At 36.7% G+C, this 23911-nt stretch overlaps 2 protein-coding genes across 2 annotated transcripts; both read right to left on the bottom strand.

Moving 5' to 3' along the window:
* On the bottom strand, positions 2173-14504 carry LOC18775246 (protein PIR). The gene is made up of 30 exons (XM_020565024.1): positions 14120-14504; positions 13930-14002; positions 13544-13608; positions 13132-13209; positions 12901-13020; positions 12737-12807; positions 12472-12564; positions 12304-12373; positions 12076-12140; positions 11670-11865; positions 11419-11570; positions 10921-11014; positions 10574-10789; positions 9800-10011; positions 9492-9633; positions 8854-9022; positions 8273-8349; positions 7760-7930; positions 7308-7384; positions 7125-7227; positions 6915-7034; positions 6688-6831; positions 6448-6597; positions 5269-5412; positions 4977-5064; positions 4644-4771; positions 3964-4171; positions 3095-3267; positions 2765-2971; positions 2173-2622 (listed from the first exon to the last, which is right to left on the bottom strand). Exons 1-30 carry the CDS (start codon positions 14171-14173, stop codon positions 2428-2430), a joined length of 3855 nt encoding a protein of 1284 aa, XP_020420613.1. The 5' UTR covers positions 14174-14504; the 3' UTR covers positions 2173-2427.
* On the bottom strand, positions 14804-22179 carry LOC18773061. Its single transcript, XM_020565026.1, has 13 exons — positions 21368-22179; positions 21087-21258; positions 20780-20997; positions 20349-20412; positions 19882-19954; positions 19534-19611; positions 19113-19270; positions 17867-18035; positions 16824-17286; positions 16266-16715; positions 15957-16160; positions 15493-15626; positions 14804-15253 (listed from the first exon to the last, which is right to left on the bottom strand). Exons 1-13 carry the CDS (start codon positions 21731-21733, stop codon positions 15106-15108), a joined length of 2697 nt encoding a protein of 898 aa, XP_020420615.1. The 5' UTR covers positions 21734-22179; the 3' UTR covers positions 14804-15105.

Raw genomic sequence — 23911 nt, 5'->3', positions numbered from 1 at the left:
CATTTTGTCCCCCCACAGAATGATTTGGAAGATCCCACTTTGTGTGAATGAAAGGGATGTGAAATAGGAATGAGAGAGAGAGAGAGAGAGAGAGAGTGATGCAGGAATGGCCGACAAAGCATGCACGCGCTTTCTCCTCTCTTACTCCTCTTCCATAATATTTTAGTGCTTCACAAACCCAACTCAAATGTCTTCTCCATCTCTTTCTTTGTTTCTTTGTTTCAGTTTTGCATTGCTCTGCTTTTTAACTCTCACCTAAAAAACAAAACAAGCCATTTCAAAACTTCAAGGTCTGCTGGCTTGGAGTGGAGAGATGGGAACCAACTGAACCCAACCCAACCAAGTCAAACCTTTGAAGGTTTAGTAAATAATAAGAATAATTAGTTAACTTGGCATCTGGTTTTGAGCAAGTCAAACTTGACCTCATCTCCATTATCGCATTTGCTTAAGATAAGTATGCTTTGCTTTGCTCTCTCTCTCTCGGTCTCTCTCTGTCTCTCTCTGTTTAATTAAATATCTATCATTGAGTCACCACAGCACTATCTCACTTCGGCCTTCGTACGGTTTCCCACCATAGTTTTGGGTTTTGTTTTTCTCTGGCGAACACGTAGTTTTCCATAGTTGTTTTGGATTGCCTTACTTTTTGGTGGATATTGAAATTAACTGATTTAAGTATTGGTTCTAAATTTCAAAAGGGTCCTAGTCTTGTACATAATTTAACAGTTTGTTTGTTTTCTTTTGCTACGTGGAGCCATGACTCTGGATGAATATGTAAAAGTTATACAAAGGGATGTTAAAATTAGGTTGGACATTCTTTCTTGGTATCGATCGAATGCTGAATAAGTTATTTTCTATATAATAACATGAATGGACTGGACTTTAGGGTTGACTAAGATTTTGTAATAATTCAAAAGTGCTGCTATTTACACCCACCTGTTTTATTTTCTCATCTATCTTATTTTTAAAATTTTAAAGACTAATTTACCCATTCATAAAATGACTTCTAAGGACTATCTAATTTTTTTTTTTTTGACAATGTTCACTTTTAATAACTAAAAACAAAACTAAAATTAATTCTTAAAAACAAAACCAAAAACCCAAGAGCCACCAAAGCTCGTCCACCCCCCCACCCGCCAGCGGTGACCCCTTCCCCCCGTCTGCCTACCTCGACAAATCCTCATTTCCTCTCATCTCTCTCTCTATCTCTCTGTCTCTGTCTCTTTAGGCTGGATTAATTGAGTTTCATTTTTGTAGTAATAATATGTTGGCTTTTTGAAGGGTAAGGAGGAGTTCGGTATTGGTGTTGGAGATGGGCGAGGATGATAGATATGGGGTTAAAGTTATTTTAATAATGATCTAACATTGTAGACAACTCATCAATATTGATCGAAGACTGTCGTTTTTTTGGTTTCAACAACTAAATAATTCTTCAGTTTGTTTTGTTTCTAGTGATGCCAATACAATGGCACAGAGTATTGCATATTTCGCTATTTCATCAATTGACATATTCTCATGGGATAGGGACCCTCCTGCTTTCATCGAGAACTTGTTGGTTGAGGAAGATATGCTGTCGATTTCAGTTTTATTGAAATAAATACATTGTTTCCACTAAAAAATACAGAGAATTTGCATAAATTAATAATTGAATGGTATTTTAGAAATAATGGTGGACGAAAAGATAGAATTGTGTTTTTCTAAATTTACATGGTGGGTGAAAAAATAGGACAGAAAGTGAAAATAGCAACACTCTTATTCAAAATAAACAAATGAAATGAGCGTGGAGGAAGAGGAATAATAATCCAACACGATGATGTGAGTGGCTTCCATTTTGAGTTGGCCCTATTTTGCCACTAAATAAATGCTCAGGAACAAATAAGTTCGAAAATTTCGTAGCCAAAAAAATAAAATAAAATGGTGCCGAGTGTGTGTATTAATCAAATTTCTGGGTACGTTTAACAATTTATATGTCATTGCTGACGATAACCTCTCACACACCATGATAGATATTCTTTTTGAGTTTTATATTATTTTGGCATATAATATTTTCCCAACTTTTTTATTTGATTATTTATATACTTTGGCACCCCTGTGGACCTTTTCACACGTCAATATAGCCACAGCTTATTAATGGTTGGCGTGGTAGGGTCCCCCTATCTAGTGGCGGTCATAATGTCACCAAAGAACTTTTGTCATAATTTTCAATTTTTCGTTGTTCTGCTAACTAACTTTTAATAATCCAACTAAAACCTTAGAATATGCAACTAATTAATAATTTCTTCAAGCAAAATGATCTCTCTCTCTCTCTCTCTCTCTCTCTCTCTCTCTCTCTGTAATTATGCACAGAATGTTGATTCGAATCCTGATTAAGAACAGAAACCGAAAGGATGAAAGCAACATATTAAGACGTAATTTGACCTCAAAATTCATTCAGGCCTCTTTCTGTGGTAGTGTTTCAAATGCTGAGACGGTGTTCTCGAACTTGATCCGATGCAAAGGGGCACCACTTTGCTTGATGGCACAAGCTGTCTTGTCTTCAAGCGGGCATCGTGCCTTTAACATGGAGAACACGTGATTGTTTAGCCTCCTTGCTTTCTTCATTACTTCTAACAGGCCGTCCCATCCCTTCACCACATATACAAACAATCCACTTAATCAACAAATTACAAAACCATTTTTGCATGCCAACATATATCAGGACTTGTTCTACTTAGGAGCGTTGGAAATTGGTTCTGCAATTAGTTTCCTACGAATTTACGACATGTACCTGGAAAAAATGAGGGCTCTTATGGGTTTGGGTAATTGATGCAATCTCCACTTCGGCAACATTGAGGACCTGGTATGAAAAATCCAAGAGCTCAAAATGCAGCTGTTGCCCGAGTAAGTATATTATGGTGCAGCCACCCCAAGCTACAGAATCACCCAGCACTTCATGACTGCTTGGTGGTACTCGAACAGAATCCTCTAGATACCACTACAATTTAAGAATTACAACATGTTAGCAGTAACACAAAGATGAGCAAATTTTCACATCCTCCCACAATTAAGATGAGCAAGCTGATCTTAGAGAAACAAAATGTGCAAGGTTATTCCTTACAATTTGAAGACCACTGTATATACGATAGAAATCCTTCGAAGTTGTGATGTCAATGAACCCTGTTTTGGGAACAGCGCTCCATTTACTACAATATTTGTCCAGAGCCGCACTAGTAAAAGCTAAGGCATATTCCAGCACACTTCCAGTATTCATGTTAGCCTTGTACAAAAGATCTGCAGTGAAAGACATCTGAAACCTTCAATCCAGAACATCAATAAAACAGGAATATTTAATAGGATTACAGGAAGCAAAGAATCTCGTCACTTCAAATTAAAGGTGAAAAGGTCTATTTTCAGGATGACACTATAACATAAGACTTGTCCTTTCCGGTGTGTGGTTGCTGTGATTTTCCTTGGAAACTAGAGATGCTTTTACTCATTCCTACTTCAATGAGCTTTTTTGTACCTTGAAAGTTAACTTACAAATTGGGTATAATTTCTATCTGTTTACCTAAGAAGTTAGAGAACTATAATCACTTAGAACATGCTATATATACCGTTGTGTCATCAGACTGCAGCAATTCCATGCGCAATTTTCTTTTCATTCTTGTGTGTGTGAAGTGTAGTTCATTAAGCATATTTACCTCCAAGTTTCAGCATTTTCATTTTACCATCTTACAGTAGCTTTTTTTTAAAAAAAAAAATTTTATAAAAATCTTCCATGACCCTAGAAACTGAGCTTTCGAAACCATACTAAGGACAGCTTTCTGACAAAAGCATGGAAAGGATTATGCACGATAGTACCTCAGTTTTCTGCATTTCAATTTCAATCAGAGCATGTGAATCTAAATTTTTCCAGGGAACACGAACTACAAAATTATATAGTGTAAGCAGGAAACGTTTAGGAAGGAAAAACATGCAACTGCACACCTGCAGCTTCTGCCTGTTTTGATAAGGTGTGGAAGGAAGTTGGGTTTGGGCACCCAGGGTTTGACACAATTACAGAAGTAGCTGATTTAAAGAGGTTGACGATTGGGCTTTCTCCACCATCTTGAGAATGCAATATTTGTCCATCTGCACCAGGAAGCAAGCCCAACCAAGGGGCTGTTTGCATGAAGTGAGTAGTATCTGTTTCCCTCTGTCAAGCATGGGAGATAGCGATAGTAAGGATCAAGCAGCCATAAAGAATAATTTTCAATTAAAATAGTGATCAATATGATGAGGGAAAAATCAGGATTCGCATGCCGAATATCACATAGCAGTGGCAAAACTAATGTTATCAATACAATACATGCCTCATAACACTATGCCTTGCCGCATTAAAATATGCGAAGATCTGGAAAAGGAAGTTCCAGTATAGAAAATAAAAAAGTTTTTATTTCATAACACAGGTTCACTTTCAAACATGTATGATTGGAGAACATTTAATTGAATTCCTTTTCAGGATAGACACCTCAAATTTCTTTCCTCCTTTGTTTCCTTATTTTCCCCCTGTTAACAATGTAGTTTTTTCTTTCCCCAAAATAATAAATTGTTATAAGTACCTAGGTCTATAATCACCCCAGAAGCATTCCTAAATATATTAAAAATGATGAAATTAGAACACTAACCAGCACGATATCAAGAAGCCCCAGCCAATACAATACACTTCCAATCTCCTTTATCCCCCGAAGAACTTCTGCTTTGAGCTGTGATTTAGTTCCCCAATTAAGTTGTTCTTTAACAAGCCTCATACAACCTGTGCATGGAGAAATATAAACACAAATCAGGGTATACCACAAACACCCCCGCAAATTACTTGTGTTCATGGATTTTTCCATGCTTGCTGATGTACTACTCAGCCTAATGAATTTTACATTTCAAAACTACATAAAAGAGAAATAAGACTCTGTTCCATAAGAAACAATATGCACACATGTAAATGTAAAAAAAGCTTCATGTACCTGTCACGCCTCCATCAAAGGGAAGCAATCCAATAGACTTTGGCAATGCTTCCTGCAGTCCTGTTATCATTGGTTCCAGTGTAGCTATCTGAAACAAGCACACATGAAGCATAAGGGTGAACCTTAATAGAACTTTAGTGTTATCAACATTTGACCTGTATTAAACAAAGAAAACTTTCCAAAACGATGAAGATAATTAAACAGACGAAACATGTGCAACTTCAAATGGCCATTTATTAATTTATGTTTGCAATTTGTCTCTGAACAACTGATTTCAGCATAACAGACGTACCTTGTTTGATATATGATCTAGAAGTGCTCGAATTAGCCAGGGCAATGATCTAGACCCTAAAAGCCTAACAATTGAAAAAATGTGGGGCATCCCAAAAAATCCACTGTGCAACCGTGCAAAACTCTGATGAGCTGCATTTAAGTCCTATCATGACAACAGTCGATATTCAATAGAGTTTAAAAACATCATAACAAAATATATATAAATTGAGGGACATCCTTTAGGGTCCCCTACAAATTTTCTTTCAACGATCCAAACCATCTATTTTTTAAGTCTACATTCATAGATCATCCTTGCAAAAAATTAGACAAATTGGAAACCGTTTCGATATCCAATTGTGTCCTACAAAATCAATGAACATAATACTTCAAGAAAGTACTAAAATTTCAATAATTCAATTGAGTGGTCAAATGATATCGGATTCAAGTGATTTTTTGCAGAGATGATCTTTGAATGAGTATCTACAAAATAGACGGTTTGGATTAGTGAAATACAATACGGAGTGGGCCCTACAAGGTTGTCCCTCAAATAAGCTTATTTGAGGGATCGCTCAACTGAAGCTCCCTATATATATATATATATATATATATATATATATAGTCCCCTTCTATTGAGGGATCCCTCAAATAATTTTATTTGAGGGACGCCCTTTAGGGTACCCTACAATTTTTTTCCCAATGATCCAAACCATCTAATTTTTAGGTCTTCATTCATAGATCATCCTTACAAAAATTAGACAAATCGGAAACCGTTTCGACATCCAATTGTGTCTTACAAAATCAATGAACACGGTGCTTCAAGAAAATACTAAAATTTCAATAACTCCATTGAGTGGTCAAATGATATCCGATTCAAGTGATTTTTTGTAGAGATGATCTTTGAATGAGTATCTACAAAATAGACGGTTTGGATTAGCGAAATACAATCCGGAGTAGGGCCTACAAGGGGTATCCCTCAATGGAAGCTCTCTCTGTATATATATATATATATATATATATATATATATATACACATACGGGAATAAAAAAGGTAATAAAGGTGGAAGCTGAATCTTATAAAAAGTGAAGAAAAAGGATGATATTCATTACTAAATCAAAAAAATTGCATTTACAATAACAAATAAGAACATTTATCATCGAAAAATCCAAACAGATATGGTGGTTAAGGAAGATTTCTTACTTGAGTACCACAATAGAAATTAGGCTTGGCATAGGGAACTGATGGCTTTTGAATAGGAACAAGAGGAACCTTTGATGATCGGATGAAACGCTGGGTAGTATTGCAAAGGATGAAATTTGGCAAGAAATCGTTTTGCATCTCTGACCAAATCTAACAGAAAAAACAAAACGAGTAAGTGAAACAGTAAATAGATGACTCAAAATTAGCTTAATAACAATGATGAAGAAAAATTAGCAAAACCTGGGAAGCAAGTCGACTACAATATGACACAAGAGATATGTTTTCTTGCATCTCATTCAACATGAGACTGAATGAGTCTATTGAGAGATCTCTGGATAGCAATCCATGGGCATGCTTCAAGATATCCAGCAGATTTTCTAATTCCTACCAACCACAAAGGTATATTTGTTAACAATGTCATTGTTTTCATAAACTAAGAGACAAAAGTGAAATGTGAAACTACTAACCACAATAGCACATAAATCCTGAGACTCAAAACGATCAAATAGAAACTCGATATTATCTCTGAAAACTTTGTTCATCCGCTCAGCAACTAAACTTCTCAAATCAATCATCCTCCCAAGCAACTGTACACAATAACAATAAATACATAAATAACCAAATATAAGTATAGAATAGGAAAACTAATGAAAATCACATCTCAAATTAGAAATCACCTTCACTCTGGTCATCTTTAGTAGTGCGGTAAACCTCATAGGCTCGACAGAATATTTTTCTCCGTTGTCCAATGCAAAGAGGAATGACGTATCAAGTAGCTCACTGCAAGACATGACAACTAACACATGTAAGAGGTTACTCTATTGGTGGCATAGTTTATTAGCCAAAGGAAATCGTCATACCTTGCTGCCCAGCTCTTGTAATATGTGAAAATACTATCACAAAGCTTTGAAACAAATATATCAAAACAATGGTCCACCTATAAAGGAAAAGAAAATAATAAAATAACTAAGGTACAAGAAACAATCTATTCTCGAACATACATTTGTATGAATAAATAATTGTATAAGGGGCACTAATTCAAAGCTATTGTACCATTTCAACATGGCCTCAGAATTGATGTATATCCTTCCAATCGAATATAGTTACAATATTTTTTTCAAAGAAATATACAAATTCAGCCTGCAACTAATTTTCCATCCCAAAGGAGCCACAAGAACACCAGTGAGATTTAAGTATTAGTTCAACGCAGCAAGCAACTAAGGTAAACATGAATACAATTGTACTGGCTATAAGTAAACAAAATTTATTAAAGAGAGAGCAGGCACAGCTATGTGTTCTGAAATTCTGGTACCTCAGCCTCAATTTCATCATAGAGGAATCGTTGCTTGAGCGAAACCAGTGCTTGCTGAGCTGAATCATTATAGATGTCAAATGGCATCAAAACACTCTCTAGAATACCTGCATTGTGTGACTCAAGCACGTAATCCACCAACATCCAGGGTAGAGAGCATTCAATGGGAAACTGCTCAATAAGAACAAACAAGTTTCATCAAATTTAAGAACGAACAAAGTGAAGAAACTATGGACTAAACTATTTACGGGTACAACTTACAAGTGCAACTTTAGAAAATCTTTTTGAACTGGAACACTTTCAGCTTTATAAACATATGATAAACTGGAGTACGGGCATACTAAACTATTGAAGAATGTTTCCGATAATCTTGGCCACTCTAAAAGTACCAGTGGGCAGGACGATAAGAAGGTTCCAGTGAATGGGAAATACATTTTAGGTTTTTTTAAGATGAGTTCAACATGTTAGTATAATTCAAACGAGATCCAGTTATCATGTGGAATAATGTTTTACCTGAATAACACGAGAAGACTCCAAATAAAATTCTCTAAACCATAAGAAACCAAGATCTGTCAACGTGGCCACTGTCACTGCAACGGAATCAAAGGACAAAAATTGAATTTTGTAGAAGTGGTAAAGAATTCTAGTTTTAAGAAAGGAGCAAATCAACCTGTTATCAGTCTCATGATGACAAGGGGCCTGTATATTCATGTTCCAAGATAACCAATATTGAGTGGCACTATTGGCCATTGCGATAAAATAAGAGCAACATAATTCCAACAAACTTTTTTTTTTTTTTTTTTTTTTCTGATAGGAGCTCCAGATTACTACATGAATGCTCCTAAAAGGCTGCACTAACTACAAGCTAAGCATGGTTAGGCCGATCATGCACATTCTCAACGGACCCAATGTTTTAATGAGCCGGGATTTAAATTTATGAATCACAATGCATCCATTCTGAAGAAGGAACCATTTTGAAAAGAGCTTCGACTCAAAAGTTACTTTTGAGAATTTGGTCCTTCTAGGACTATGTAAAGTGCAAAAGTTTAAGACTGCAACATGAATTAAGACCTAAGGAGAGTTTGAAGGAATACCTGAGTAGTCCAACATATGCAGGAAGAAGCTAAGCTTGTAAAAAAATGTTTCCAACTGTTTTAGGTCATTAACAGGAATCTCAGATCCACTATTCCCAAAAAGCCCTCCAGGCTTCCTAAGATTACCGCCAGACACCAGTTCATATATAAGGAACTGCAAGCAGTGGACCTGAAAATAGAAATTGAATTGATCAGTTAGTTCAATCTCAGGGCGACAGGATTATGTGATAATTGACAAAAATATAGTGCACAACATCAAATTCAATTTAAGCTCTTTCTCTTTAATTGCATACAATTGAGCAACCATGTATTTCGGTGAAAAGAGGGATTTTCAAGAAATTTGAGAACCATGCAACCCATGTGATCCACTTTGTAGAGAAAAAGTATCTCGAGTTAAATAACACTTAAAATTTAAAGGTACTAATAATTTACTAATGTCTGCTTCCTCGTGGATGCAAGACTATTATGGAAGTACAATGTAATCAAACATGTTAGTTTTCTGATTAATTTCCTTTCTAAAAGAACAAATGGAAGGAAAAACAAAATAGAACGAACAATACTAGGTGAGGCAAAAATACCCAGTTAACCAATAAAAAGACATCTTAAATTGCATGAAAGAATTTGATGATGCGGGAAACCTGAGCAGCTGTTGGTGCAACCGGCCTTGGGTAGAAAAAGTTTGCTTTGCTTTCTTCACCCCCTTGTTGTAGGGATCCAGACTCAGACTTGCTTGTATTTGCCATCCAGTCTGCCGAAAGAGTCCGCATATCAGAAAGGATCCTGAATTGAATAGAACTTATAAGCAATTTGAAATGATAATCTTCATTAAAAAGATAGGATTCAATTATTTGAATGAATAGATGTACAACTGTAACTCAGACTATAAAATATATAGGAATTCCAACTAGAACGTTCCAATCATACTGAACAAACTCAAAAGTCCCACCTAGAAAGGTCCTTTTTCTTTCGGAAGGTAGTTCGCAACATAGTGGCCAATGTATTCTGAACAAAATCCTGGACCTCAGCATGAATTGTCTCCCATAAAGCATCCGCTACCAATGTGTCGCTGCACTGCATCATTGATCCAATGCTCTTTATGTAGCTAACAAGTTCAACCAGTGCTTTCCTTTCCTCTGCACTATAATTATATCGTACCACCTAAGAGATATTTCACACTCATGTCACCATCAGGTAATAGGATGGATATGATCAATATATAGGCAGACAAGAATTGAACTAGTATACTTACATAGACATATAAGTCAAATATTCAAGTTGGTTTTAGCCTTTTAGGTCATTAAGGTTTCTTCCATGTATAACTTCAAAGGCAATCTCCAAAATAAAGCAAACAGGGCCGAGCAATAATTTGTAAGTTATTATGTAGATGGAGATCCAGGCTTAAACACAATCTGCCTCAAGCTCAGAATAAGCCAAGCTCAAACTGCTGAATGACTTGGTCAATGTTGCTCAGCTAATTTGTGACCTAGCAAAAAGTTTTAAATATCGACCAAGTTCTTTAATATTGTACTGTTGCCATAGGATGGACTACCAATCCTCTCATTAGTTTTGTGCTCGGCTTCATTTTTCACGATTTTTTTAAATTTCTTGTTCATAATAACAAATCTTACACAGAAACCATACAACAATTTCACTACATATTGAGTACATTGTCTGTGATCAACAGAAGCAATTACAACATTTCAGATCTGGGATACAATACCTTTTCATAGTCTGAAAATGATGCTGAAGCCTCTTTTGACTCGGAAGGAACTATATCTTTGCACGGGCGAGAAAACTTCCATGCACATTGTTCCCAAATGCGTGCAGTCCATCTACTTAAAAGCTGAAAACCTTCAACAACCATATCATATATATTTCCCTTCACTTCTTTGCACCAGTCAATATCAGCACTGTCTGTTGACTTCAGCAATAATAACTGCGAAAAGCAGAAGGAACAAAGTAATAGGCTTCAGAAACTAACATAAGAGGGCCGGCAAGAAATCATATCTGTAATATAGTTTTACATTTTATGTTGTGGAGAGTAAGGATTGAGGAGGAGGAAGAGACCTGATTCATGGAGGAAGAAAAACGAATTGCAAAGTCATCATGCTCTGCGCGGATGGATCCAATGTGATTGATAATTAGATAATGTCTCTGATAAGTATGTCATGTCAAGGCCTTACTGGATATATGCAACAACTAAGAGCTTTTGTCCAAAAGCTGAAAGACACTTAACAAGACAAAATTTTAAAGTTACAGTCAGCTTCTGTAACTATGTAAAAAAGAAACCCATGTTTCTAATAAGAAAAAAAGGTTCTGGCGAAGATAAAAGAAAGTGCTACTAATAATCAGGGTACTATTAGGCTTCTATAACAATGCAAGAATTGACCCACAGGTCTTGTGTTGTTCCAAACAACTGTGGCAAATAACACAAGTTTTAGAAACATGGATTTCAATTGCACTAATAAACAGAATGTTTGTCTTATACATCTAAGTGATGCTAACGGTTTAAAAATAATAATAACAAATTTACTTATAAAAATAAATAAATATAACAAAGGATATTCTTGTGCCTCGCGAGATGGAAGCTCATGAGGTGATGGAAGACTGAGAAGACGAGTTTGGGTGGAAAACTTCTGGAAGTATATTGACAATTCTTTCATTATTGCAGCTGGAGAAAGATGGAGATCTGGAAATGCAGGAATTACTGGATCATTCTGGTGAAGAGAAAAAAAATAAACAGAAGTTTTAGCAGATAAATCATTGTAACTTCTCAATCCTTTTGAATTTTGAAAATCTCTATAACTATTTATTACCTTAAATATATTGATCAGCCTGTTGATTTTCACTCTCTTGTACAAAGACTCACTATCTTTTTCAGATGATGTTGCTAAGACAACAAGAATTGGCAAAACACGAAGAAGAATGTGCCGCTCAGGGAACAGAAGTGCAAAATCCAGCTCTAATGACTCAACAGCAAAGACTATAAGAACTTGAAGGATATCTTCTACGCTATATTCGGGTCAAGGAACTCAAACGGGACTAGCAGAATGTATCACCAATTGCAAATGTAACAAATTAACAATAACAACAAAAGGCCTTACAAGCGAAACAAGTTGACATAGAAGTATCATAAGAAGTCTTAATTTATTCTGCTCGTGTCATACAGAAGTGTAGCATCAGAAAAGATGTCATTTATTATGACACTGGTACACAGGATACTTGTTCACGCGGAACATCTCAACATGCAAATTCAATAAGATAGCCCACCTTGTGCTAAGGAAAATCTGCAGAAGATAATTAAAAAGTAATTTCATTAATTGGACTACTATGTCATGATATCATACCAGACTTCCAGAAAAAACAGTTTCCAAGACCAATAAACAGTCATAGTATGTATCCAGCTAAAGCTGAATATCAGGAAGATAGTGAAGGAGACGACAGTCACACCTGTAAGTCATCTAACTCCTCTCTCATCGAATCAGTATCATGCCACTGTACACTTACTTGTGTGAATGTCCTGAAAACCCCAGAATAGGTCAAGAGAACTAGTCAAGGATCACATCACATGTCACATAGGTATAACAATATGATTTAGACTGGTAATAATTGTCTTACCTTTTATACCAAGAGAAATCATTAGGTATGCTTGCTTTTGCATTTTTTAGATGATCAAGTTGCACCAGAGTGTCAAGTAGCTTCAGCATGGACCTGGAATAGTAACAAAACATGTGGGACCCATATTGACCCTCATCATAAGATCAAATGACTTTTACAATGATATAGCCATTAATATGGAAGAGACCAGTGAGTAAAGTTGTGATACAGGACAAGAATAAAAGTAAACAAAAAGAAAATGTTTCAGAAAAATGTTATGACAGACCAGAGATGAGTTACTGTAGGGCCATTAATGCGTCGCTCGGGCCTAGAAAAGCGTTGCATATCTGCAGCTAGCTATCCCAGAGAAAAACATCCATGATACAGGGAAAATTCAACTAAAGGACGACAAAGAAAGAGTGTAGTATTGAGGTTTGGGCAATAGCATACCTTTGCGGCAGCTGACGCTTGCCATCGCTGTATTTCACGTAGACGACTCATTTCCAAGTCCAGAACTTGATATGTTTCTAGATACAAGTCAGCTTGACTCTGTTTCATAGAATCAGGAAGCTGACACAAGGTGCATATATACACATATTAGAGACAAGTCAGCACAACCATTTATAATGTTTTCCCATGCAATTCTAGTTGGTAAGGATGATGACTTGAAGAAAGAGTTACCTGAGGAAGTGCCTTGACACAACTGCGATATGTATAAAGCACTGATCCCATCTCCTTCCCCTCTTGGATAAGAGCATTCTACATATGTTGCAGTGTTTATCAAAAACACAATCAAAGAAAACATTTAGATACATTCAAAAATGAATAAGAAAATCTAGCCATAATGCATTTACACAGTCAATAACCAAATTATCCGAACAGAAAAAACAAAAGTTTAAAATTGAAAAAGAAAAGCTACAGCAGAAAAAGAATCGAGGACAAAAATAGCAACAATGGCAAAGGAAAGGAAAAGTGTTTCCAATGGTGTATCCATCAGAATTAATATTTTAAATAACCAGTTTATCTTAACAGAAGAAGTAAGTTTATATGAGAAATAAATTAAAAAGCAAAATGAGCACAAAGAGCTGCATACCAGCTGATTGAGAGCTTTTGTGTCTTCTGACAGAGATAGGCGATATGCAGAAACATCGCTATACTCTACAAAATGGAAATATCCAGAAAGTCATGTAGTAAGCATCGTCATATCAGTGCATTTTAGCAAATCAGACCTCCAAGGCTGCACCAGTAATAAATCCATACAGAGATGGAAAGAAACAGACCTAATTGGTCTTACCAAGTTGGGATTCAAATGCCAATGTAAATTTGAGGATATTAGATTTATTTGGAAAAACAGTTAAGCGCAGTTCATTCTATCAACCACTTCACTTAAAATACTTCCAAATAAACACCAAAACTGGTTGCTCCCATATCGCAGTTGGCGATCCAAATGCGTAAAAGAAAGAAAAAAGAAATACACACCAACTGGGCTATCAGTTGCGCCGCTATCAGTTGAAACCCAAATTCCCGGTCCTTGTATCTCTGCTTGCTCATCCTACATAAATCCCCAACAAAATACAGAACGAGCACAATTTATTTCATGTACTTAGAAATGAAATAAACTCATTTTTCCAAATATGAAAAGAAAAAAAAAAACCATTTGAGAGAGTACCTCGAGTGAGAATGTAGATAGGGCGGCAATGGCCTCTTCCACAGGAACAGCCATGAGTGAAGCCGTAAAATGCAGTAGATAATGAGTCTACGATAAGATCTGACCAAAATTGAAGCAGTGCAATAGAAGAAGCTTTAGATCATAAGGAACAGAATCGTCACATTCTGCTTTAATTTTAGCCGCGACCCAAAATAGAAAGCTTCTGAAGGAGAGAATGAGTTTGCGCTTTGCCTCCTGAATTTTTTGGTGGGAAGGAAGGCAGGAAGGAAGGAAGGACCGCGAGCGAGCAATTTGCGGTATGTGTCTGAAGGCGGTTAGTAGTGCTGCTGCTGTCTAATACTCGTCAGTGGAGTGGGTACACACAACTACATTAAAACGATGCGTCTCTGACATAATTGTATAATTCTCTTTCTTCTTCCGTTTTCTGTTTTTCTCTGTTTTTTTTTTCAACGGCTAAAACAACCTTATAAAATTTCTGTTTTTTTTTTTTTGTAATTTATTCCCTGAATTTTTTGAGTACATAATCATGTCACATTGGTGCAATTAAGTAAACCCACATTTCCCTTTTTGTTTTGGAGAAAAAGAAACATATTAACTTGCTTAATTTTCTTCTTTATGATATTGAAAGAGCTTTTAAATTCGAATAATAAATGAATGGATCACTGTCCATTCGAAAAGCTAACGAAATGATAACGCAGCTGGTGATACATCAATTTATTGATTGCTTCAGATGGTGATACATCGTAACATGATGAGACGATTTGCCTTTTTTCCTCTCAAGTCCATTTTCTTTAGTTTGCTTTAGGGTCAAGCGTTAATCATATATGTCCTTTGCTTGCACTAAGAAAATTAAATCTATCTTTGAAGCTAATAGTAAATGAGGACACTACCACTAAGTGGGCAAAATTTAGTTGTGATTACTAATTACACAGCAGGGCAAAACTGTGAATTTGAACCCATGCAAGGCACTAGCATTAATAGCGATATCAGGTGGTCCGCCTAGCAGATATCACCCTGTCCAAGGTCTCGTCTGGGACTGTGATTCCAGTAGTCTCCATGTCTGCAACAATTGCAACGGCTGCATCTACCTCCCCGAGATCAAGACACAACGAGATGATTTCATCGTAAAGGGGACTGCAACAGATCACAACAAAATGAGATGTGAACAAACAAGACCTCCATCAGCTCTGTCAAGCATTATTTGTGTAGATGGATCATGGATGTGTTTATAAGGATGGGGCAGCTGGTACATCACATGGATTTATGGATCAAACTATGCATGCTTCTCTTGTTTGTTGGCCTATTTAATTAGTCATATTTAAGGAGGCATGTTTTCACTTTTATCTGAATCAAATTACGAAACATGGTCTTACCTGCCAAATACATAACCAAGAGTATGTGTAGTCTGTAAGATCTTCAAGAAAGCTGACGGCAGAGGAGCCCTTATGGCTGCACGCAATATCACGGCACAATCCCCAATTGTGGGTGTTCCACCCAATTCTATTACCTGAAATGAAGTCCAGTGTCTCTTTCAAATAGGAAAAGTAAATATAGATGTATATGCTTTTGCCCAAGCATAACGAAATGGTCATCATTCGACCAAAATAAAAATGAAATGGTCATCATTCCTTTGGCCATTGCTTTAGTCATTAACGGGTTATGACAGCCCCTTAGTTCTCCAAATGGTCTTCACATGAAAAGCAGTCCCTAAAAACATATATTTCATTAACGTCTAGGAATCTAAAGTTTATTGTTAAAGTTTATGTTTTAAGGATCAGCATTTGTGGAGAAAACTAGCATTGCAAGTGAAGAATGGACTGTGAAGATAAGAACTTGCCTTCAGCATAACTTTAATTGCCAACTGAACTTCCCAGTCCTGTGACCATCTTCGAGGAGGTCTGTTCTTCAATTCTCTCTCCCATGTCCAACCCCAAGCATCAGCTAGTGTATACATGTCAGATACATCAAAAACTTTCCTATTCCTCAGCTCCTTAAATGCCTCAAATATATCTAAAGGAAACCAGTCATCATCATTGTCATCCTGCATCCATAAACAGACGTTGAAACTTTAAGTTGATGGATTTGGCCATATCCTTCATACTTCCTGGAAAAACAATGTAAAACAAAAGTAACTATAATGTCATACCTCAGCTGATACTCGAGACCTTCTTCTCCTTGACTTTTTAGATGTCGTACTTGTTTGGTCAGAATCTTTCAACAGTTGTACTCCAATCATTTGAAGAGGCTTCTTAGCTTCAATTTCCTTTTCCTTAACCCTTTCTACATCTTGTCTCTCAGCTTGTTCCACCTCTACCTCCACCTCTACCTCCTCCTCCTCCTCCTCCTCCTCCTCATCATCATCATCGTCGTCGTTGTCGTCATCATCATCATTATCACCGTCGTCGTCGTCATCAGCTTCAGCCTCGCCGTTTTCAACCTCTTTTGCAACATCTACAACACTGGCACTATCCGAAACATCTACAGCCTTTTCTTGATCACTACTGAAGCCTTCTCCAAGGAAACGCCGCTTCCAAAACTCCGTATTTCCTTCTTCGAGCTTGATACGTGAGATTAGTTCATCGATCTCTTCATCAACCTGTAACAGAAACACATTCAGATTTGATTTTATCAGTATAAAGTGAAGATTCAAGTGCCCTACAGAAGAAACCCAAGCAAGAAAAAATAAATTAGATAAATAAATAACCTCTTCTTCCTCCTCCTCCACAGGAGGAACCCAGAGTGGTCGGCCACGAGAACGATTTATCCTCCTTGCTTTTTGGACACGCTGGTAAAGAACATTTCTGGTACCATCAGTTGGCAGACCTTGTGCTTCTAGTTCTTCCTTCAACTCAGATACTACCATCTTACTAGCAGCTTTGGGCTTTAAAACATTCTGGTCAGGGCCCTTTATAATTTTCCTTAACCTCATCTCCACTCTAATATAATCTGATTCAGATGCATCCCCTAAAGCTGCAACTCCTTCATTCCGTAATGTTCTCAAAAGCTTTCTATGGTGTATCTTCCAATCCTCAAGACATCTTTGCTTGAATGAGTTTTCCATAGGATTTGAGTATATAAACCCCTCAACATCAGGATCTAGTGGAGTTTTCCCTCTTCGAGGCACCCATCGCTTACGCTCACCAGTAAGCCCACCCTCTGCAATGTACCTGATTCATGTACAAATCAGTCAACAACACAAGAAGAAGTTAATACTGAGATGTCTTTGTTATCTTCATATGCATGGTTGACCCACTGCATTTAATCTTCTGGGTGTCCTTTAGTAGTCTAATACATCAAAGCTTTGTTCTTGAAGGTCCTGATTCTCTTATGAAAAGGGTCTTGCATTTGAAATCTCTCATCTCTGTTCTTTATTTATCTGTTAATTTCTAAAGTAGAGGTAGGGTTGCCTCACATATGCTTAAACTCAGGGGTAAATGAAAAATACCCGCAGAGTATGTGTTCTGTCCTAATTACATGCACTATGAAATTGAAAGAGAAATAAAAAATAATAATTAAGAAAAGCACTTTTACCAGTTGAAACTATAGTAGATTTATTATAAAAGATTAAATAATTAAATAATTTAAATTTTAAATTAAAAAAAAAATTAAAAAGAGAGGGGTGGGGGGAAGGAGCAGTGGGATCTACAATCCGCTCCTTAACTCATTATTTTCTTAAGGTGTAGAACAAGATGAAGGAAAAGGCTTGCAGTAGGTGTTGTATCCATTAACACACACACAGACACCCACCTGGCCATGTAATCAATCTCATGTCCAAGCTCAGCTTCCTCTTGCAAAGGTTCAATCCATGAGCTCACCAGTGTCCGGTACTTTCTGCTCAAAATCATGGCTCGTGGTGGAATTGTTTGGTTGTCTTCAGCCATAGCTTCTAAAGCTTCCAACAACTCAAGTATTCTTCCTAAAGATAAACACAACATTCATCAAGTCAATAAGTTCTATTCAAGACTAAGAATGAAAGAACCATAATGTAGGTCAAAAAAGCTAACAAATTTTTAATAAACCTAACATGCAACAATATATGATAGATTACTGTGACTGCAAGTGAACAGTGTGAATCAGAAAAACTAGGATCCAACATCGGGAGCACAGATTTTTCATTATTCTTATACTTCTGAATTCCTCATGCATCACATGATCCATAAAGAAAGCTCAATAGCTTATGTTATATTCTCCTAAAATTGTTTGGCATAAGAACGAAAGAGTTGCAAAGAAACTCTACTACTAATCCAAGTAGGACATCAAATTCCAAACAGGAAACTACTATAAACAAGCTAAAACCTCTGAAAGGATTAAAATGGACCCACTATCAGGAGAAGATAAAATAAGATTGATGAGAAACAACAACAGACTATATCCAACTCCTAAAACCTACAATATTGTATATATAAATAAACTAACCCCAACATCTTGTCAATGCCACAAAATAGAGAAATTAGATCTGATATTGATCATAGAAGCCAACTGGGGCCGCCAATATGGTCTGTTAGCTTGTTTACTCTTGAACAGTTTATAGGCTACATCAAAACAACAGATATGCCGGAGCAGCATTGCTTTGGACACATCAACAATTTTAAACCGCAGCCGCCTAAAGTGAGATTAAATAATTGACAACAATGTAGGAAATCATGTATACAAATTAATAAGGCACTGCCTTAGCAGCTTGAATAGAGTTTAGGTGATGACTTCCTAGTCCAAGAAAGGCATAAAGCATACATCTACGAAGGAGTTATTATATAAGATAGTTTAGTTCCTGTGATACCTCAGCTTAAGCATGTAGATTGCCTATCAACTTCTACTCCCTGAAATTCAAAACTTTCAAGGTACAATTTTACGAAAACCTTGGTTGCATATTACTAAGTGCAAACAACATATAGCAATAAAACTGCTGCTGAAATCTCTAACCATTATTCAGAGTGTGAAGAAATGAGATTACTCTTGTTAAGAAGAATCAATGAAACATGTGTATACTGTATACCTTCTCGACATAAAGCTCGAAGATACAAAGACAGAGGGTCCCCAAAGTTTCCTTCATTATGTAAAGCTTTTGTTCCCCCTTCAAAAGTTTTGAGGGCACGAAAATGCCGTATTGCCTCTCGAACTACACAATACTTGGTAAAGCACTCAACTAACAATCTGAACATCAAGGCACAACAACATATTTCAAAAGAAAAGAAAAGCAAAAATGAAAGAAGTATGATACAATGTAACACAAGATGTTGGTTGAACTCAAGATTGTCTCTGCCCCAAGCCACATTGAAAAAGAGACAATCGAGGGGAAAAAGAACTATAAAAAAGCTACAATGTTGGCAGCCGAAGCTCAACATTTGATAAAGTAGATGGTCTGCATGGACTACTAACTTTTACATAATTAAATAAGCAAACAAAAAGATGCTTACGCATGGGTTTTCATATTAGGCTGCAAACGCTTGTGGTCTTCAACCATCATGCCAAGTAACTCAGCAACATCTTGCACTCTACATGTCAAATTGAAACCCCAAGGAGGGTTCATAAGATTAAAAGGGTCCGTAAAGCGCCTCACAGCAATGTCATAATCTTGAACTCAAAACAACTTAAGAAGTTGTCAAAATTCCATAAATATAATTATCATGCAAAGCTGACGACCCAGAAAATTGAAAACACAAAACTTGAGAACTAAGATTGCCTCCTACAAGTTGCTAAAGGTTATAAGGATTCATATCTCATAAAGAAACATAGCAGGAATTACTTATGGCTACATAAACTACCTGTCATATGATTCAGCTCTGGTATATGCTTGGATCACCCAATTATATGTCTCAGTATCAGGTTTCATGTATTCTGTTTTGTCAAGAAAACTATAAGTATAAACCCTGAAGAACAGAAAACAAAGGCTTCTGAGAAGTATTAGACTTGAACAAACATAAATTACTCTGCAGCCAGCAATATACAACTCAATTTCATAATACAAAAGTATAATAAACCACATGTCATGCTGAAACCAGAATAACCAAAATACATATGTTACCATGTTTCAAAAGTTAAATTAGTACTTCAATACAAACAAAAATTGTCACAAGCCAGCCAGGAAAGGAACTTCGATAAGGCTAGGAATAACATTAAGCAGGCATAAAGTCAAATTTGAATAATTTTAGCACTAGTTCTTCTGAAAGCTTAATCATAAGTAAGACTTATACAAGCACCAACAACAAATTTCAAACAAATATATACAAACCTTCTCCTCCGTACTCCATGTTCTCAAACGTAGAAAACGCTATTTCAGGAATTCCGCAAGTAGCCTATAGCATTTAAAGGGGAAAAAAATCTCATCAGACTGGCACAAGAGGGGGTATTATTAAACAACTAGATCTAAAGATGCTTGCAGTAACTCACTAGCAAAATGTGGAAATTTTAGCCAACTGCTACAACATGCAGATTTCAACCCTATTCTAATTTCAAATTCTGCATAGAACTTTCGAATGTAGAACTACAATATCAGAGATTTGTCTACTTTCGAATCACTCGTGTTACCCTGCCCTTTTTCTTCCTTTTTTATTTGAAAAGTTTTAAAGATGATATTAATCCAATAACAACCCCCAAATCGATATATGTTCAGATAAAGTAAGCAACAAAACAAGTTCACAGAAAAAATTCAGGAAAGGCCACCTGCACGCTAAGAAGACAATTGAAATGAAAAGTTGTTGCCATCCGGCCAGCAGCCTCCATTTCATAGGCAATATCTAAGGCATTAGAATGATCCCCAACTTTACAATCTTCAACTATAAGAAGATCATAGACCTCATCAGTAGCTCTGAGCCCACCTTTGGCTCCCTTCAAGAACACTTTGTTGGCATCTTCCAAATGGCGGGTCCGAACGAGCTCCTCTGCTCACACAAACTCAGATAAGAAATCCTCACATTTTAAGGAACAGATAATAAATAATGTGCAACTTATTATCATGATTTGTTTGTACCAACAAGAAGAAGCCAAGCTCGGCGAATGTCATAGTGTAATTTCTCCATGGCCGCAAGAATTTCTAGGCCCCTTGTAGCACGTCCCTTGGAACCGAACAGCCGAATCAGAGCAATGAATGTTTCGTGGAGAGGACGAAGCCCCGAACTTAACTCCCTTCTCAATGATTGCATCTAACGTTCATATAACAAAAAAAAATGAAATAACAATATCTTAAGAAATTAAGGAAAATAAAAATGAAAATCCAATTCAGAAGAAGAAAAAAACAAATAATGTACAGACCGCAGCCTCGGTGTCGCCGTTGAGAGCGTGAGCAACGATCAAGCCGTGAAAGGAGCGAGGGCCGGGGGTGAGGCCAGCAGCAACCATGTCGTAAATCACATCAGAGACTCCATTGGCGTCGCGATTTCGAGCTCGACCCATGAGCTCCTCCATGAAGGTGAAGCGGAGGCTCTTCTCGGCGGCGGAGGAAGAAGGAGACGAGGAATCATTGTCGCCCTTGGTCTGCCTCCGCTTCCTTCGGGTTCGCTTCTCAGGGGCTGAGACCGCTGACGAGCGTACGACGACGGAAACGGTGTCGTTTGGGCATTTGAATTTGCAGGGGAAGGTGGGGAATGAATTGATGGAGGGGAGGAGGAGAGTGGACATTTGGATTGGAGTGCATGCGACTGTGGATAAGGTGGGTATTAAGGCGGGTGTCTTTCTGTCCGGGCTAAGGGATTGAAGAGCGGCTGAGCGGGAGAGGGTTTAACTGTTTTCTTATCTTATTTTTAAAAGGGGTTTAACTTTTTTTAATTTTTTCCAAGGGGTTTTACTGTTTTTGAATTTTTTTTCCAATGGGTTTTACTTTTTTTAATTTTTTCCAATTGCTATATTTAAGTCTATGGCCCCCACCACAAATCAATACTTGTCAAAATTGTATTTCAATAAGAGTATAATAGTAAAATCATACTATCATTATGAAAGAAAACCACTCATTTCAATTTAGTGCTTTTGTGGGCAATGGTTTACTCAATAGGCCAAAAAGATATACAACTAAACTTTTTGTGTTTAACATTTTAGCCCCCTCAAATATAAAATCCTAGCTCCGCCCTAACTATTCAACACTTTCCTATGTTCTAAATCCTTTGATAGAATTATGTTTGGCACATTATACAAGAAGTTAGCATGAAAGTAAACATGCGAAAGTGTTTAGGTAAAATGAGAAAAGTTTTATTTTTCATTAAACAACATAGTTTAGCTAGAAAAATTAAATCCAAAATAATATTAATAATTAAGGCGGTAATCAGTTATATATACCAAATGCTTGGGGGTTGCTAATAAAATTTATCTGCATTTTTTTCGTCTTTACAGAGATGAAGACATCTTTGCCAAGTTTGTTATTGTGTTTTGTCAACATTTGATTGAGCTATGGGTTGTACAAGTCAGCCGCATGTTCAAGTTCAGCTGAGCATCTACAATTTGTGCTTCTTGCAGCTAAATCTGCAGGAGCACATCCCATTCGTCTGGTACTCAGAGATGACAAGCTTGATAAATATATGGAAGGGGGAGGTGGCAAGATTGAGGGAGGGCCTCGAGTCACAGATGTCTGCAGTCATAAGGCTTCGAAAATCCAAAAAATGGAGCGAAATTACTGGCGTTACTCATGATGAAGGGAAAAATATAAGAAAACTTGCAAAATCAAGCAACATCGGATCCTTATCCTTTTTTTGGATCCGATGTTGCTTGATTTTGCAAGTTTTCTTATATTTTTTCATTCATTACAAGTAATGCCCGCAATTACACTGACAAAACCTCTCCATTTTTTGAATTTTCAAAGCCTTATGACTGCAGACATCTCCTTAGCATCAGATATGCTCATTATGTGGTGACGTTCTCCTAATTCATTGGCAATTTTGTTTTCTTCTCTTTGGTTTCTCTCTTCAACCGCATTCATGTAAAGTCTTAACCTTTGCAAAGACTTTTGAACGACCATGGTGAGTGCACTACACAGAGACAGAGTAGAGATGATTGAATTGAAGACTTGTTGTTTGTAGTTTTGCTCTACATAATTTTATCAATTTAAAAGTTGTGCTCACATAAAAATCATTGAGCTGTTTTCACCTAACTTTCATGCTAAGCTTGCATTTCAGTACCAAATTCCCCACACTGATTTTATGAAGCTTAGCTTGCATTTCAACGCCAAGTTCCCAATACTCATTGCATGAAGCTAAGCTAAGCTTGCATTTCAGTACCAATAATTAATTAATTAAAATGATGAGCTAGCACTGCGAGCCAAATACATGTCTGCAGCCTCTTTTTATGGGCTTTGGACCTTTTTTTTCTTTATTGGGTGTACGAATGTGACTCATTCTATAGTGAGGACCTTATATAAGGCACTTAGGTTAGGACATATCTTTTAATTGTTTGATCAAATGGTTAAGAGATGGGGTCTCATCTAAGCCAAATACAAAATATTTATATTATAAATAACTTATAAACAAATTGGAAACTTTTGAAGATATAATAAAATTGAAGAAAACAAAATAATAGGTAAGTAAAAGGAAAATAAATAATAAGTAAGAAAGTGAGTTTGGTACGATGAAGCACGTCAAAGACGCTGTCCTAAAGCCTTTGTAGCCTCCCTACGTGCAGGTACTGACGGTCTACAAGACTCCAAGATACGACCCCTTATACACAAACTCAAGATCCGCTATGAGCACGTTCACAGACAGATATAGGTATCCAAGTCACATAACCATTGCCCAAAATAATAATAATAAAGTACAGAATATATGTAAAAGTAGAAAAGGAGAGAATTAGAATGTGTATGTGATATTCTGATAG

This window comes from Prunus persica, chromosome G6, assembly GCF_000346465.2.
Source record: "Prunus persica cultivar Lovell chromosome G6, Prunus_persica_NCBIv2, whole genome shotgun sequence".
NCBI classification, from domain to species: domain Eukaryota; kingdom Viridiplantae; phylum Streptophyta; class Magnoliopsida; order Rosales; family Rosaceae; genus Prunus; species Prunus persica.
The sequence above is the reverse complement of the archived record's forward strand: the minus strand, read 5'-3'. Positions and strand labels throughout refer to the sequence as shown.

What these genes read in the sequence shown, in the direction of transcription:
- LOC18775246 (XM_020565024.1), bottom strand. Translation starts at nt 14,173, where the DNA reads ATGGCTGTTCCTGTGGAAGAGGCCATTGCCGCCCTATCTACATTCTCA. An exon ending in GATTTCTCTTGGTATAAAAG is followed by an intron (nt 12,374 to 12,471) that starts GTAAGACAATTA and finishes TGGGGTTTTCAG; the next exon opens with GACATTCACACAAGTAAGTG. An exon ending in ATGATGAAATTGAGGCTGAG is followed by an intron (nt 7,385 to 7,759) that starts GTACCAGAATTT and finishes TTTCCTTTATAG; the next exon opens with GTGGACCATTGTTTTGATAT.
- LOC18773061 (XM_020565026.1), bottom strand. Translation starts at nt 21,733, where the DNA reads ATGTCCACTCTCCTCCTCCCCTCCATCAATTCATTCCCCACCTTCCCC. An exon ending in AGAGCTGAATCATATGACAG is followed by an intron (nt 19,612 to 19,881) that starts GTAGTTTATGTA and finishes TTTGACATGTAG; the next exon opens with AGTGCAAGATGTTGCTGAGT. An exon ending in CAATTAAAGTTATGCTGAAG is followed by an intron (nt 15,627 to 15,956) that starts GCAAGTTCTTAT and finishes ACTTCATTTCAG; the next exon opens with GTAATAGAATTGGGTGGAAC.